This window comes from Garra rufa, chromosome 1 (genome assembly GCF_049309525.1).
Source record: "Garra rufa chromosome 1, GarRuf1.0, whole genome shotgun sequence".
Taxonomy (NCBI): domain Eukaryota; kingdom Metazoa; phylum Chordata; class Actinopteri; order Cypriniformes; family Cyprinidae; genus Garra; species Garra rufa.
In genome coordinates this window covers 24,090,339-24,106,884 of record NC_133361.1, presented here as the reverse complement: position 1 = coordinate 24,106,884, position 16,546 = coordinate 24,090,339, and the positions used below count along the sequence as shown (strand labels likewise).

General features: G+C 39.7%; 2 protein-coding genes across 2 annotated transcripts; both read left to right on the top strand.

The window, feature by feature from the left end:
* Positions 1–734: 734 nt before the first annotated feature.
* Positions 735–3,042, top strand: LOC141344365 (C-signal-like). Its single transcript, XM_073849244.1, has 6 exons — positions 735–984; positions 1,079–1,133; positions 1,278–1,465; positions 1,571–1,732; positions 1,851–1,961; positions 2,620–3,042. Exons 1-6 carry the CDS (start codon positions 838–840, stop codon positions 2,731–2,733), a joined length of 777 nt encoding a protein of 258 aa, XP_073705345.1. The 5' UTR covers positions 735–837; the 3' UTR covers positions 2,734–3,042.
* A 6,689-nt stretch (positions 3,043–9,731) lies between these two features.
* On the top strand, positions 9,732–14,769 carry LOC141332786 (C-signal-like). The gene is made up of 6 exons (XM_073837749.1): positions 9,732–11,523; positions 11,601–11,655; positions 11,811–11,998; positions 12,997–13,158; positions 13,269–13,379; positions 14,632–14,769. The coding sequence occupies exons 1-6, from the start codon at positions 11,374–11,376 to the stop codon at positions 14,743–14,745; spliced, it is 780 nt and encodes a 259-aa protein (XP_073693850.1). The 5' UTR covers positions 9,732–11,373; the 3' UTR covers positions 14,746–14,769.
* The last annotated feature ends 1,777 nt before the right edge of the window (positions 14,770–16,546 follow it).

The window sequence follows — 16,546 nt, the reverse complement described above, 5'->3', positions numbered from 1 at the left end:
TGAGATCGGCGCTGTGTCAGAAGGAGACTGGTAAAGGGCGGCGGCAGTGTTGCCAGATTGTAAATGTCCAAGTATCGTACCAGAAGCTCAAAATTATCGTATTTGGGAGAAAATTATCGTATTTTAGTCAAACGTTCAAAATAAAGATATTTATCTAGATGTTACAGCTATTTCTCCTTTTTAGCACTCATTTTCTATACCTTATTGCAATGCTAAACTAATTATCTTACCCGAGTCAAACGTTCAAAATACAGCTATTAATCTAGATGTTACAGCTATTTCTCCTTTTCAGCACTCATTTTCTATACTTTATTGTTAAACTAACAACCTCAGTTTTGAAACAACTGTCCTAAGTACGACAGGAACGTTAACTTGTGCTCGTGAGAGAGAGCCATTCTCCACGATGATTGGTTGAGAAGACGTAAGATTGGATGAAAGGCATGCGTAACGCACGTTCACCTCTCCTCACAATCATGAAGGTAGACGTAGTATCCACACAGCTAGATCTTTGAGAATAGAAGCTCTTATAATTACAACGACCATAGTGTCACAAAATTCTGAAATTATCGTACATTGTGGTATTATTGATCGTACATCGTACAGAGGTCAAAATTATGGTACAAATACGATAATTATCGTACGTCTGGCAACACTGGGCGGCGGTTAAATGTATGGGGTGGCGCTAAAATATAGGGGAGGCGATCTTCGTGCCACATCCTCAATAGGAGCATATTACATAATGTAGCAGTGGCATTAAGTTACACATAGCCTACCTATACAAAGGCTACATACAAAACACGTTTTAAAAGCAGACCGATAGAAGCAGCCTGACAGAACATGGCAGCAGTGAAAGCATGCAAAATCTTGATCACCGGAGCCAACCGGGGCTTGGGTTTAGAAATGGTTAAACAACTCTCTGAAAACTCTTTTCCCAAACAGCATATTTTTGCTACATGTCGTGACCCAGATGGACCCAAGTCTGAGGTAAGTTATGAATAACTAGCACAAAAAGAAAATACAGTATGTGGGGAGAAATTATAATGTACCTTGTTTAATTATGCGTTTTATCTTTCTTAAGGCATTGAGGCAACTGGTGAAAAAACATCCAAGTGTTATAACTATCATACGGCTTGGTAAATGTGCATGTGTCCTTGTTGCATTTTAAATTAATTTTTGAGAATTTCGAAGAGATTTTTTTTATCTCACGATTTTATGATGCACAAATGCTTGTTTCATTTATGCTTGATTCTAGCACTGATTTGTTCTGTTACTGTTAGATGCTGATGATCTATCCAGTGTCAAAGAGTCTGCCAAGAAAGTGGGATCTCTACTGGGAAACAATGGTTTAAACCTGCTTGTGAATAATGCTGGAATTGTGGCAAATGGCACCATTCAGACCAGCCGTGTTGAGGACATGAAAAACACCTTTAACACCAATGTTATAGGGCCCTTATTAATCATTAGGGTACTGTAGAAAGCATCATTTACTGCTATACTGTACTAGTTCTACTATAGTAAAGTAAGTTGCCATATACTTGTGTCAAAATTACTTTCTCCTCCTTTTATTCAGGAGTACCTACCGTATCTAAAAATGGCAGCAAAAGCGAGCAGCACACCAGGCATGTCCTGTAACAAAGCAGCTGTTGTCAACATCTCCACTGTGGCGGGATCCATGACTAGAATGCCTTCCATATACAGCCATTTCCCAACGCTACCATATGGAGTGAGCAAAGTACGTCAAAGTAACGCTTAGGCACTGGATAAACCACAATTCAATTCAGTGGCTGTCTAAACAGTATTGATGGGATGATGAGGTTATGTAACTCAAACGTTATGTTTAACTATATCAGGCAGGTTTTAACATGCTGACTGTGTTAGCTGCTGAGGAGTTCAAGGCAGATGAGATCCTTTGCATGGCCCTTCACCCAGGATGGGTGAAAACTGAACTGGGTGGAGACGAAGTGAGTGTTGATTTTTTTTCACGCTCTGTTGCACCATGTGGTTTCGATTTCCACAATTTTCAATACATACTTCTTTTTTGGACCCTGCATTTAACTGTTTCTTTCTGAAGTTTAAGTCCTATCGTGAGTACGCCAGTTGGTCATGATATTAAAGGCATTTTGTTATTCAAAACAATTTGCATGTAATCATGAAATGAGTGAGTGACAACACTACATACTGGCCAAAATGGCCAGTTACAACCTGATAATATCTTGACTTCATGCATTCAACTAAACATGACAACCAAAGACAAATAAGTTTCAGTATAAACCATTCCACCATTTTTAAGGATTAAGGTGGCGAACAGGATGTTTTTATCTCAGCAATGCTTTTGAATGTTAACAAACTTTCTATGCATTACTGACACTGCCCTGAGAATAATGCAAATTTGATGATATTATCACCTAGTGGTCAAAACTTATATATAGCCATACATATTTGGAAATCTACTTATAGCCTTTAAATTAGTTTTCCATCATTCATTGAGAGTGATATAAGTGCACAAATTCACTTAACAACATGCATTGCATTTGTGTGGTCATGCTGTAAGTGCAGCTTGAAGCTTTATTTTTAATATTGCATGTTAGTGTGCTACATACATGTTTTTATTTTCACCAGGCAACACTTGAACCAACAGAAAGTGTGGAGGGGATGCTGCGTGTCATTGGCAGTCTTACTGAGCAGCAGCACGGTGGATTCTTGGACTATGCTGGAGAAACAGTGACCTGGTAAACCAGAAGAACAAAATCTCTCCCATATGGTCACGAAAGGGCTGATTCATCTCCAAACTTCCCTTTTATCTATTTTTCATAAAAGGGCAGATGACTCATTAGCACTTAAGGCATTGTGAATCATTAGCAAAGGGGAAGTTCACCCAATAATGAAAATCTCATACAGGTTTGAAACAACCTGAGGGTGAGAAAATGATATTTTTATTTTTAGGCTGAACTGTACCTTTAATATCAGGCCAAAAGGGTTTATGACAGACGTGACAATTTTATACTATTTAGCATTTTATACAATAAAACACTGATCAATTAAGCAGCACTGTCTCTTTTTTTAATGTAGGCTATATGTTGCATGACTGTGCTTACCATACATAGTAAAATCAAGTAGATAAGTTAAATAGAAGTGTCTGCAGCATGTATAACAAGTATAACAGGTAAAACTTATTAGCAACAGCTAGGCAGAACAAAAATACAAATAGGTGAAAAGCAACAATCTAAGGTAAAAAAAAAAAAAAAAAGACAATGAGTGATAGTCAACCAGCTAGAATTTAGCAGTCATTATGCAAATTTATACAATAGTTCTTTCTGGTCTGGTTCTTTCGGTTTGTGAATAAAGATAACATCTATTTGAAAATTTGCGTCAACATTGTCAGGCATGAGCTCCAGGGCGTCAGTGACCGCTCAGCACTCATGAACCCGCCCAGAGCAGACTTTTTTTCGGCCCGATCATCTGTAATTTACCACTGGCTCTGATGTCTCTATAGTGGTTAAACATGAGATACAATTCGTTTTGGGGAAATCTAACAAGCAGTCTTTGGTCTCATTAAACTAATATTTGTTCCAGAGCAAATCGTTTTAGCAAAATCTCATGTTTATGTAAAATTCAATGCTGTATATCAGAGTGCTGCCTTTGTACGCTTGACTGAATTGCCTATAGCAACTTTTATGATGGCTGTTGTTGTTTATTAAAAAATATTATTATTATATTACATTATTCCGCCATTAGATGGCGACAAGAGACTGTCAGCAGTAAAGACTTTTACATTTTTTAGTTTCAACAACTGAAAGGATATTAATTTTACGGCAAAGATAACGCTTTTCTCAGTGGACAGACTGTTTTCTCAGTGATTTTTATTGAAACAGATAGCAGCTGTACTTGCAAACAATCCTGCCTTTATAGAAAACCTCCCCAGAAACATTAGCAAAATGCCACTGAGTGGGCTGACTTTTCTTCAGTATTTGCTTAACCAGTGCAGCAGTAAACCAGCGGTGATCAACATTTACATGAATGCAGCATATATGAGCATTGTTCCTATATGTTCTTCCTATACAGCATCAATGCAGCACTTCACTTGTACGAGGTCTCCACCATGAGGCTGATAACAGTACTGTTGTTGATTATGGTTTCTGCGGCTCAGACTGTCACTGACTGTGCGCAAGTTAAGTCTTGTTTGTTCTTGACACATTCAGAACCGCCTCTGTGTCGTTTAGAGTCAACATGTTCTGCATTGCATTATTCTCTGAAACTACAGTCAGCAATGCAGAGAAAAGGGCAACCAGCAAAAAGCAGCAGTAATCCATCTGTCAAACTTGACCTTTACCCAAATAAACTATTCATTGTTTAATGGTAGCTGGTTGTGGTGAACAAAACAACAAAACATGGCAGCAGTATCTAGGCTAGTTGCATATTTCTGATTGACAGCGGTGGATTTAACAGTCATTTCATGAGTTCGCACTTACATATAATTAGCTGAAGTATGTAAAGCGTGTTTGGCGTGCTGTCCAGGGAAGGGCTCCGAGCTAGGGAATGGCCCTCATAGACATGATAAATGTATCCAAAGAATGCTTTAAATTACTACTTTAATTTACTAAAACAAAAAAATCATGTAATAAAATCATGTAAGCCATATGTAAAGTTAATGTGAAAAATCGCCTACTCCGCCCAAAAAAAGTCCAAACCTGTCTTCACATTTAACATGAAAAACATGAAAAACGAAGGCTTCAACTAAGTAACTGGCTGATTTATGAGAAAAATAAAACAATGTTGGCAAAGTTATAGGCTTGTTGGCTTTTCTGAGGTAGGCTAAATGTTGTCACTATTATTATGACTTATTCACTTTTAAACTCTGATTGATTGATTTCATGAGACGTGTTTATACATTTTTTTTTTACATGCATTCAAATATTTTTTCATGTTTATTTTGTGCTGCAAATATTAAAAAAGAAAAGATCACTGAGTCACATGCCGCTTGATCTGAGGATAATATAGTTATCTCACTACAAATTAAAGAGCGTAAAACACATTTAGTTTGTTTTTTATCATAAAATTGACTGAATGTATAGGCTGAGACTTGCGTGCTACAAATAATGAATGGAATTGAAAACGTTAAATAATATTTCCAAGCATTTATACCATAAAGAAAACAGCTTGTGAATACTCACGCAACGTTATGTACATAAGAAAAATCATCAAGTTAACCGATTGGAGCCCATGATTGGGTTGCCCCGCACATACAATTTTTTTGTATATGGGCCCGGGGCTGACTTGCTACGCCACTGTGTTCGTTCATATTGTCTATTTCCCCTTATTATTAAAGACAGACAGAGTGGGTATGGCGTCAAGTTTATGTAACATCACTAGTCCAAAAAAGGGAATGAAATGTCGAAGTGGATTTGTAACCAAAATAAACGTAGGGCGCGGTTTCCTCGCAGTGAGATGGTTCAAGAGATAGGCCTATATAATGACTTGAAGAGTGTGTAAAGACTTTTTCAATAACTTGCTACATTTGCCTTTCTGTGGACTGAGTAAAGGTTATGCTCTTCTGGCTCCTTTTTGTGTGCAAAACTAAAACTCGATAGGTTTATTTATTTTATTCTTGAAGTGAACTTTTTCCTGTAAGGTGATTAGATTCGGAGATTCGTCCGCAGCGCCTTATTTGAAGTAAGTGGTTTACCATCAGGTTTAGGTTTCCTGTGCAACCACGAAAGCTGAGACACTGTGTAAATTAAGATTAGACCATACAGACTCAGTCAATCATAGCAATAAGTGTCGTATGTTAGGAATGGTTCCCCTTCAGTCTAATCACTTCCATGTTACATATGGGAACTCGCCTGAGAGACCAATCATCTCTGAGCCCTATTCAAAAGTGGTATTTGCATGCCAAGGCACTCCCCCATACATACGTGTATATAAGATGGCGGCGCGCACCACTCTTTCAGATTTTTCGCTTCAGAGCCTTCATGCTCGAGCCGCTGCATAAAGAAAAAGAGTTCTTCATGTTCACTCTCTCTCCTCGCTGGTGCGCTGCCAAAACTAAAAGAGACAATTCTATTTTACATCTGTTTGGCAGCCACGAGCAGACCTCCCGCGGGCTGCTGTTTTCACGGCAATCAAGCCGCCTGCATTCCAGCGAGCAAGCCCCTGTCGAGTGCACAGCGGCCCCGCGGCTTCTCCCTGGGCAGACCTGGAGCTAAAAGAGTAAATTTCTCGCGGCCGTCTAGACGTTCTTTTCAGAATGCCTTTTTGTCCGTGCGCTTCGGGATGTGGTAGTTTCCTCTTCTCTGCGGACGGACATGATCTCTGCCTCACGTGTTTGGGCTTCGAGCACGCTGAGGCAGCGTCATGGATTGTTCATGCACGCACTGCAAGCGCATGACCATGGCCACGCTGAAGTCCCGCCGCTCATTCGCGAGGCGGCTCCCCCCACCTCCTTTTCGCGGTAAGTCGTTGAGCCGGCAATGCTTTTTGGCCACAGCGGCGAGGTGCGGGGGAGACTTAAGAGTTACAGTGCAGAACGGGCCGCCGGCCGAGAAAGCCCTGCGGTCTTCTGCATCACAGCGTGACCCTGTCGAGTTCCCGCAGCAGTACACTTCCCCACCCAGCGGGCCGAGCGTCTCATTCGGTGCTCCTGCAGACGATGAGATGTCTATCGCATCATCAGAGGGAGAGTCGGAGGGCAAGGCGGACGCATTGGCAGCGCGGCCCCCTATAGGGGTGGTGGCTCCGTCTAATGCTGACGTTGAGCTTTCGGCTATGCTCCTTCGGGCCGCCAGGGGGATCGGTCTGGAGGTGCTCCACCGGGGTCCCCCCCAGTGCCGTTTTTTCCAGAGGTGCCGCGGTCCCCCCTGGTGCCCTTTTTTCCGGAGGTGCATGAGGAGCTGACTAAAACCTGGCGGGCCCCCTTTTCATTACGGTCCCGCCCCAGCTCCTCTCCCCTCACCACCCTCGATGGCGGGTCAGCCAGGGGGTATGTGGCGATCCCTCAGGTCGAGCGCGCTGTGGCAGTACATCTTTGCCCGCGCAGCGCTGCCACCTGGGGGGATCGTCCGCATCTCCCGTCCAGGGCATGTGAACGTTCGTCCTCTCTCGCGGGCCGAGTTTATCACGCCGCTGGACAGGCTGCTACCGCCTTGCACGCCATGGCCACCCTTCAAGTTTACCAGGCCCAGGCGCTTAAACAACTGCACGAGGGTGGTTCTGACCAGGGGATCATGGAAGAACTCCGCGCCGCCACCGACTTCGCCCTTCGGGCCACGAAGGTCACAGCGCGTTCCCTTGGTCAGGTGATGTCCACGGCTGTGGTCCAGGAGCGACACCTGTGGCTGACTCTGGCCCAGATGGCAGACGTCGACAAAGCATGCTTTCTTGACGCTCCCATCTCCCAGAGCGGCCTCTTCGGCGACACACGACGCGAGTCTACCATCCCGCCGCCGGTGGCCCAACCTCCGAGCTAATACCACTCGCCAATGTTCATTGGCCTTTTGAAAAGGGCTCAGAGATGATTGGTCTACCTAACCTAGACATTATGTTAAGTAAAATAGACATTTGCCATTGCCACACTGAACTCGTGTTTATCTAAATTTAGGCACGGTGCCATAATTTTTCCAATATGTGGGGGTGCTAAGAAAGTAATCCATATTCATGACTTCAACTTTACTTAATGTAGAAACTGTATTTTTTTTAAATAAAAGCAGCTAGTATACACCACATTTAACAGAAGCATATTTTTTAATTGTATTGTGGAGGAGATATTTGAATTATTTATTAATAAATTAATGTGTTCTAAGTCAGTGTGGCAAAAATAATCATGACATGCCATTTCCTCATTGGACGGATTTACGGATTATATAGTAATTGAGTTTTTGTTTTAGATTTAAAATATTTTGTTTTAAAGAAACACTCCACTCTTTTGGAAATATGCTCATTTTTTTCCAACTACCCCCCCTCCTGTTCTGGCGATATCACTTTTAGCGTAGCTTAGCATCGATCATTGAATACTATTTGACCAATAGCATCGCATTCAAAAATATCCAACAAGTTTCGATATTTGTCCTATTTAAAACTTGACTCTTCTGGGGCCTCATTTATAAAGACTTGCATAGAAACCATCCTTGATTTTATCGAAGAACTTTTCTGATTTGATCGGAAGAGCGATTCAGAGAAAACGAACTTACCACGAAATCCATGCGTACGCCAGTCATTCGGTTATAAATCACAAATGATCGTGGAATTGTGTGCAGCTGAATGTTCCGCCGTCGAAACGCCCCTGCTTAATTAATTAACAAATAAAATGAGCTCATTCCTAAAGCAAAAACTCTGTGACAATGGCAAGTAAAAAGGAGCGCAAGAAATCAAATTATAGTGAGGCTGAACTATCTGCAATACCAGGCATTATCACAAGGAAACGGTCGTACGCCAAGCTGGAATCTGACGTGGAGATAAGTACTTTTTCACGTCAAAGACGTTTTTTATAAATCTGTACTTTGACGTGGATTTGATCGTACGAACACTCTCAGATCAAATCAGTGCGTAAGAAAGTTTTATAAATGAGGCCCCTGTAGTTATATATCATGTACTAATACCGGCAGAAAATGTAAAGATGCGATTTGCTAGGCCGATAAGATTATAAACTACACTCTCATTCCTGCGCAATAGTCAAGGAAGTTTGCTGCCGTAATATGACCGAAGCAGGTGGAGCAATATCACACAGCGCCTGAAATTAGTTCCCAGCTAGGTTAGATTTGCACATGTGCTTCATGATATTACTGCGCTTGCTTTGGCCATGCTACGGCAGCAAACTTCCTTGACTATTACGCTGGAATGGGAGTGTAGTTCCTAATCTTATCGGCCTAGAAAATCGCTAGATTTGCATTTCTGCTGGTTTTAGTACACGATATAACTATAGAAGAATCAAGTTTTAAATAGGAAAAATATCGAAACTGTTGGTTATTTTTTTCAACCCGATTGGTCTAATAGGATTCAATTATCTATGCTAAGCTATGCTCAAAGTGATATCGCCAGAACAGGAGAACGGCTGAATGGATTTCAAAACGGTAAAACTCAATTTATTGACTCGGGAGGAGTTGGAGAATGAGCCTATTTCCAAAAAAAGTGGAGTGTTCCTTTAAAGTAGCAATTCAGTGCAATCTATAAATATATTTATCTTGTCTGTAAGGCAGTTAGGCTATTAGCTCAGTTTCTTTTCATGGCTGTGAAGCATTCCTGTTCAGAGTTTCTTTGTTTTATTTTATAAAAGCACAACATTTTGTTGATATTGTGAGTGCACACAAATTAAAGTAGACCCTTTACAGTTACGAATAATGTATTACTCCTACCTTTATGAGCAAAAAAGACGATGCATTTTAAGATTTTCAATGCATGTAATCACGCTGGCCCTCCATGTCCTGTATAAGCGCACTTTAGCTTCCACTCTCCACACAAACGATTGAATATGCGTCTAACAGCGCACATTTATATAGGCAGGGTGCGAATTACCGGGGGGTTTGGGGGGGTCTGACCGCCCTAATTAATGCTTTATCCCCCCCTGAGGGACATAAACACAAGATGTAGGGGGGGGGGGGTCTTCCTTTTAAATAGTGGTAAATAGTTCGCACTGATCTGTATCTTAAATATTACTCATAGTAAAAATAGTAAATTAATATAAATATAAAATTAACCTGTGACCACCCCTATAATGGTTCATACCAATCGCCCCAGCAGCCTAAGCGGGAAAATTCAGTCTGCTGTATAGGAAGCCTACCGATAGACACGGTGAGTGTTCAAGACACCTTTTCTTGTAATACGAATTTATATACTATATATTCTATACTTTTCAAACATTGCCTAAAAGTAAAATAAAATTAGACCACCCATCACTCATGTTTTGTATTTGTAATAGACGTCAAATAGGGATGTGAACTTCTTACCCAGCGTTTTATGTAATATAATTAAACACGAATTTGGTTCAGTGAAGCGTAACGTTACATATGTACAAAAACAACTATAAAAAGCTGACCCCCCCGATTGTCAAGGTATAATTCGCACACTGTATATAGGTTAAAGATTTAAACAAACATTGTGATATGTTTGAACTGTTTAATATCTATAGATTTTATTTCACTCAAGTCATGATGATTTGAGAAGGCTAAATTGATCAAAAATAGCTATTATCAACTCACTGTCTGCTGCTGCGCTGGTTTAAAAACCAAAAACGTATATTTAACGAACAAAAAATGCTCCAAACGTTTTTTTCTAAATTAACTTAATAAAAAAACGAAACGAAATACGATCACTTTGCCAATACATACAAAACTGAACTCCATTCTTGCTGTTTCGAAAGTGAATCGTTGGTCCTTTTAGCAGCATTAAAAACAAAACTTTTATTCAGATTCTGAATGGATAGGCTGTATAGCTTAGAAAGAGCGCTCCCTAAAAAGTAAAACAAAAAATATTAAAACACTATAATAAAATAACATTGACCACCTCCTGTATCAAATTTAAGTTCCGCGACTGTTCAGAATGTTACAACAGCCAAATTCCCACAAGTTGCTTTACGCAAGCTTTTACCATACTCTGGATTAGGAAATCATATTGCAGTGAGAGACATATAATTACACATCCTAATTCATTGCGTTCATGAACGTAAGGATGTTGTGCATGTGTGGTCTGGGGCGCTGTAAAGGGGGGTTAAATGATGACGATTCTCGGGGCCCATGACTGAGAGGGGGCCCAGAGAAGCCAAAAAATGGCAAAAAAAATGTATTTGTTTAGGAAACACAAACGTCCGTGGGCCCCTCTCCCCCTCTCGATTATCATAAAATGGTTCAGTCTGATACTGCGATCGTGAACAGTGCAGGTAAACCTAACTCCCTAATCCGATCACAAGATATGTACTAGCGCCTGCTACTAGAGAATATTTATAGCGTTTAGCCTCCTTGGTGCGTCCGCCTCCCATACCGGAGACCCGGGTTCGAGACCCGCTCGGAGCGGGTGTGAGTAGGACACGAGTGAGATGGGATTACATGAACATTTTTAGTTAGAAAGTAATTTTTAGTTTTTAGGGGGGCCCCTTAGCCAAGTCAGTGCACGGGGCCCAGAATTCCCAGCGACGCCCCTGTGTGTGGTCACAAGAATGCTGCAGAATTAGTTTCAGTGCCCTCTCTGTCAGTGAAGGAGCCTGGTGAAGGGCGGTGATTAAAGTGACGGGGTGGCGCTAAAATATGGAGAAGCGATCTTTCTGTCACATCCTCAATCAGCGGAGCATGACGCAAACATGTATATTACATGATTGGGGCGTTTAGTACACTTGGTTGCACATACAAAACACGTAAATCAGAGAGGTAGAATTAAGCAACCGGGCAGAACATGGCAGCAGTGAAAGCATGCAGTGTCTTGATCACCGGAGCCAACCGAGGCTTGGGCTTAGAAACGGTTAAACAACTCTTGGAGGACTCTAATTGTCCAAAACGTCACATTTTTGCTACCTGCCGTGACCCAGATGGACCAAAGTCTGAGGTGAGTTTTTGAATAACCAACACACGGCAGGAGAAATTCTAATTTCCCTTTTTTTAATTCATAATATCTTTCTTAAGGCATTAAGAGAACTGGCAAAAAAGCATCCAAGTGTGATCACCATCATTCGTCTTGGTAAATGCGCTTGTGTCCCTTCTTGGTGCATTTTAAATTTTAACTGGAAACGATGTAGATGATTTATTGATTTATTCTTGAGATTTAATATATTTATTGAGACATGAAGTTTATCATTAAACTGTAGAACTGCTGTTTGTTCTGTTACTTTTTAGATGCTGATGATCCATGCAGTATTAAAGAGTCTGCCAAGAAAGTGGGATCACTTCTGGGAAGCAACGGTTTGAACTTGCTTGTAAATAATGCTGCAATTGTGGCAAGAGGCACCATTCAGACCAGCAGTGTTGAGGACATGAAAAACACCTTCAACACCAATGTGATAGGACCCTTATTAATTATTAAGGTAATGTAGAAAGCAAATGTTGGTGCACTATAGCACTATTGACCCACTGGGACAGAAATTTGTGACTAGACTATTAAAATGAGTGGCAGAGCTCACAATTTCAAAGCATTGTAGTAAAATAAAAGCTTAACTGGTTTCTTAACCTGATTGGACAAAAACACTGCTCCACCATTTATATGAGCTACTGCTTTCTTGCTTAGTTTATTGTGGTTTCTCCAGAATTTCCTGAGACATATTGCTCTGTTGACTAATAATTGATCACAAGTTTTCTTGACAACAAGTCAGCTTGTAAAAATGATTTGTGACCCTGGACCACAAAACCAGTCATAAGGTTAAATTTTACAAAACTGAGATGTATACATCATATGGAAGCTCAATAAATAAGCTTTCTATTGATGTATAGTTTGTTAGGATAGGACAATATTTGGCCGAGATACAACTATTTGAAAATCTGGAATCTGAGGGTGCAAAAAAATCAAAATGCTGAGAAAATCACCTTTAAAGTTCTTCAAATTAGGTTCTTAACAATGCATATTACTAATCAAAAATTACATTTTGATATATTTATAGTAGGAATTTTACAAAAAATCTTCATGGAACATGATCTTTACTTAATTTCCTAATGATTTTTGGCATAAAAGAAAAATCAATAATTTCGACCCACACCATGTATTTTTGGCTATTGCTACAAATATACCCCAGCAACTTAAGACTGGTTTTGTGGTCCAGGGTCACATTTGTGAGAATAAGCTACAATATGCAACAGACTTCATGCTGACAGTGAAAAGAAAAATTAATAGTTTACCCAGAATAAAAAAAAAAAATCTCTATAATCCATGATAATACTTCTTCCAGGGAAAAAGTCAATCTCCTGTTGTCTTCCTGTTGACAATCTGAACACATTTTACATGTGTGAACTATTTCTGTAATGCTACTCTGATTCAGTATCAAACTTCTGATTTAGAGATAAGTATTTTTTTTCTTTTTCTTTTATGTAGGAGTATTTACCATATCTACAAATAGCGGCCAAAGCCAGCGGGACACCGGGCTTGTCCTGTAATAAAGCAGCTGTCATCAATATCTCCACTCTGGGGGGATCCATTAGCACAATGCCTTCCTTTTTTGACCAATTCCCAGTGCTGCCATATTGCGTTAGCAAGGTACAATGAAGTGCTACTTTGGTACTTGTGAAATCATGTCTTGTTCATTGCATGCGAAGTTTTGATGGCACGAGCTGAAAAATAACTCAAACATTATGTTTCCCAATCAGGCAGGTTTAAACATGCTGACTGTGTTAGCTGCTGAGGAATTAAAGGCAGATGAGATCCTCTGCATGGCCCTTCACCCAGGATGGGTGAAAACTGAACTGGGTGGAGAAAAAGTGAGTAGATTTATCAGTCGATTTTGTTTTATTTTGAGCACAAATGTAGGAAATATGTCAAAATGATTTTCCAGTTGAGCTTACAAATACAAAATGTTTGAAATCTCCTAAACTCTATAGTGCCACCAACCAACAATCCAAAAACAAAAAACAGTAGCTATTGTAGATTAATAAGCTTTATACTACAGGGCCGTTGAATGCTTGAATCTGATTGGCTGACGAACGTTCTAGAGGTGTGCATTATATTCAGGGAAACGCACGGCGAACGTAGTTCCAGGCAGCTTTAGACCGCAGTGCATGTCTATATCACTTCGCCATACGATTTCAGTTATTTCAAAGGTCCTTACAGCCCAAAACAGCAAAATAACTAAAACCCACAATGACACTGGCCAAACTAATAAATACAGTAAACATCAGGATAAAAACGACAGATTATTTCCATGTTTTTTCCACAATATATTACGTTTTATTATGTACGGAAAGCACAAACTCTATTTCTCTCGCCCTCTTCTCACTCACCTCACAGACGCACACACATAACAGTACAGTTTGCACTCGCGTTAGCATTCGCGCTAATGTTGTTAGCGCTGCTCTGACGATTAACAACTTAAAAACGACATGACAGCTCTCACACGCAAGGTAACAACGGCGTGGTCTTGAAGAAAATGAGCTTAAAGTTTAACTGTTAGTAGAGACGATGCTGCCAGTCACCCTTGAGAGACACAGAGGTGAGAGGGGTAAAGTCATACACTTAGTTTCTCTCCCTCACTCTTTCCGTCTGTCTGCTTGTCTTTCGGTCTGTCTAAACTTCATTATTAACGGCATTATTTTGCTATTAACAGCCCAAGCGTCGTTACTAGTTCTAAAATGACGTTTTGGAACTAGCAACGAAGCTGTTGAATGAGCTGCGTAAGAAATTAATCCTACTCACAATAGCATTTTAAGGATAAAAACCGGACGAATGTCTTGAAATATATCACTTGATCGATGTCTTGAGGTGTGGTATCTGTAGTATAAGCGGAATAATTGACTTCGGGCCGTAGAATTCTACGAAAATAATGCACACCCGAGGTGTAACGGCCACTCCGCTTCGCGTCGTGACCGCATCACCACCTCTGGTGTGCATTATTTTCTAAGAATTCTACGGCCCGTCGTCAATTATTCCTTACATAAACCTATTGAACAAGGTTATTGTTGCTTTAGCTATATTGTTTTTATTTAGCATGTACATTTATGATTGTATTTTCACTAGGCACCACTTGAACCAAAAGAAAGTGTGGAAGGGATGCTGCGTGTCATTGGCAGCCTTACTGAGAAGGAGCAAGGTGGATTCTTAGACTACACTGGAAAAACAATTCCCTGGTAAACTAGAAGAAAAAAAATCTCTCCTACACTAGAGTTCACATTTCAGGTCTAAAATGCCCTGTTCAAATCTATGAACCATAAAAGGGCACATGTAATCATACTTAACCCATTTGTGGACACATTTTTCTAAATGGTTTCTAAATGGTTTCATGCATGTAGTGTTAATAGTGTCCTATGTGAACATGTTCTGCATTTATTTTCCCCAGTTTTTTTTTTTTTTTTCTTAAAAATTGTATATGAATGTGCGGCAACTAGTTGCCGGTGAGCAAATATGTTGTATGCACCCTTCAGTGTCAAATTTGAATACACTACAAAAAATGCTTTTCTTACTTTGATTTTATGTCTTGTTTCCAGCCAAGATACCTAAAGATTTTTTAGAATTATTCTTTAGAACAAGCTAAATAATCTGCCAATGGGGTAAGCAAAATAATTTTACAGAAAACAAGCGAGATTAAAAACTCGCTTAATTTTAATTTTTGTTTTTCTGAAAACAACTTCTCTAGAAAATCCTTCTTGATTTAATATTTTTTAGATATCTGGGCTATGAACAAGACAAAAAAAAATCTAAGTAAGAAAAACATTTTTGCAGTGTAGGATTAGAACATTTGGCATTAGTTCAAAATAACTGCTTTCAACAGATCAATCTTTATTCATAAACAAATTTGTTATGTATAAAATATGAAGAATATTTGATGTGAACTGCATCTAGTTTATAATCTCTTGAATATAAAAATAACCAACAACAAATCCATTTATCTTAAAGTGGTGGAACATAGTGCATAATTAAGCCATTATATTCCCCCAACAGGGCATTGCGTATCAAAAAGTTAAATGAAAATAAATACAAAATAATTAGATATGTATATTTTCTTAAGAAAATGTGAGCGGTGTATGCCATGGCAAAACTTGGCACTAGGCACTAATTGTAACACAAGTTAAAACTAAATTAACATGATTAGCATGTTGCTAGCATGAAATTAACATGTTTTAAACTATAGATATGTATACGTACAGTGCCTTGCAAAAGTATTCATACCCCTTAATTTTTTTTACGTTTTGTTGCAGCATAATGTTAAACTGCTTTAAATTATTTATTTTTTTCCCCACATCAATTTACACTCCATACACCATAATAATGACAACGCAAAAACCAGATTTGCACATTTTACAAATGTATTAAAAATAAAACACTGAAATGAGTACATTGCATAAGTATTCATACCCTTAACTCAGTACATAGTTGAAGCACCTTTACAGCCTCAAGTCTTTTTGGGTATGATGTAACAAGCTTTGCACATCTGCATTTGGCAATTATCTGCCATTTTTTACCTCACCTTTTCACCTCTCAAGCTCTGTCCGCTTGGATGGGGGCTGGCAGACATTTTCTAGAGTCCTAGTTGTTCCAATCGTCTTCCATTATGGATAATGGAGGCTACATGCTTCTGTGAACCTTCAATGCAGCAGATTTTTTACTGAACTCTTCCCTAGATCATTCCCTTAACGCAAGTCTGTCACTGAGCTCTACAGGCAGTTATCTTGACCTCAGGACTTGGTTTTTGCTCTGATATGCATTTTCAGCTGTTAGACCTTTTCTGAGAGGTGTGTGTCTTTCTAAATCATACTCATTCAAATGAATTTGCCACAGTTTAACTCCACTCGAAGTCTAGTAACATCTAGAAGCAATATGAATGCTCCTGAGCTAAATTTCGAGTGTCCCAGAAAAGGGTATGAATTAGGGTTACCACTTTTAATACCCAAAAATACGGGACGCATTCGGGGGGGGGGGGGGCAGTTTAACATAA

Bases quoted from the DNA above. Each gene is read 5' to 3' on its own strand.
- LOC141344365 (XM_073849244.1), top strand. From the start codon at position 838: ATGGCAGCAGTGAAAGCATGCAAAATCTTGATCACCGGAGCCAACCGG. The intron at 1,134-1,277 runs GTAAATGTGCAT...TGTTACTGTTAG, and splicing joins TATAACTATCATACGGCTTG to ATGCTGATGATCTATCCAGT. The intron at 1,733-1,850 runs GTACGTCAAAGT...TAACTATATCAG, and splicing joins TACCATATGGAGTGAGCAAA to GCAGGTTTTAACATGCTGAC.
- LOC141332786 (XM_073837749.1), top strand. From the start codon at position 11,374: ATGGCAGCAGTGAAAGCATGCAGTGTCTTGATCACCGGAGCCAACCGA. The intron at 11,656-11,810 runs GTAAATGCGCTT...GTTACTTTTTAG, and splicing joins GATCACCATCATTCGTCTTG to ATGCTGATGATCCATGCAGT. The intron at 11,999-12,996 runs GTAATGTAGAAA...TCTTTTATGTAG, and splicing joins GACCCTTATTAATTATTAAG to GAGTATTTACCATATCTACA.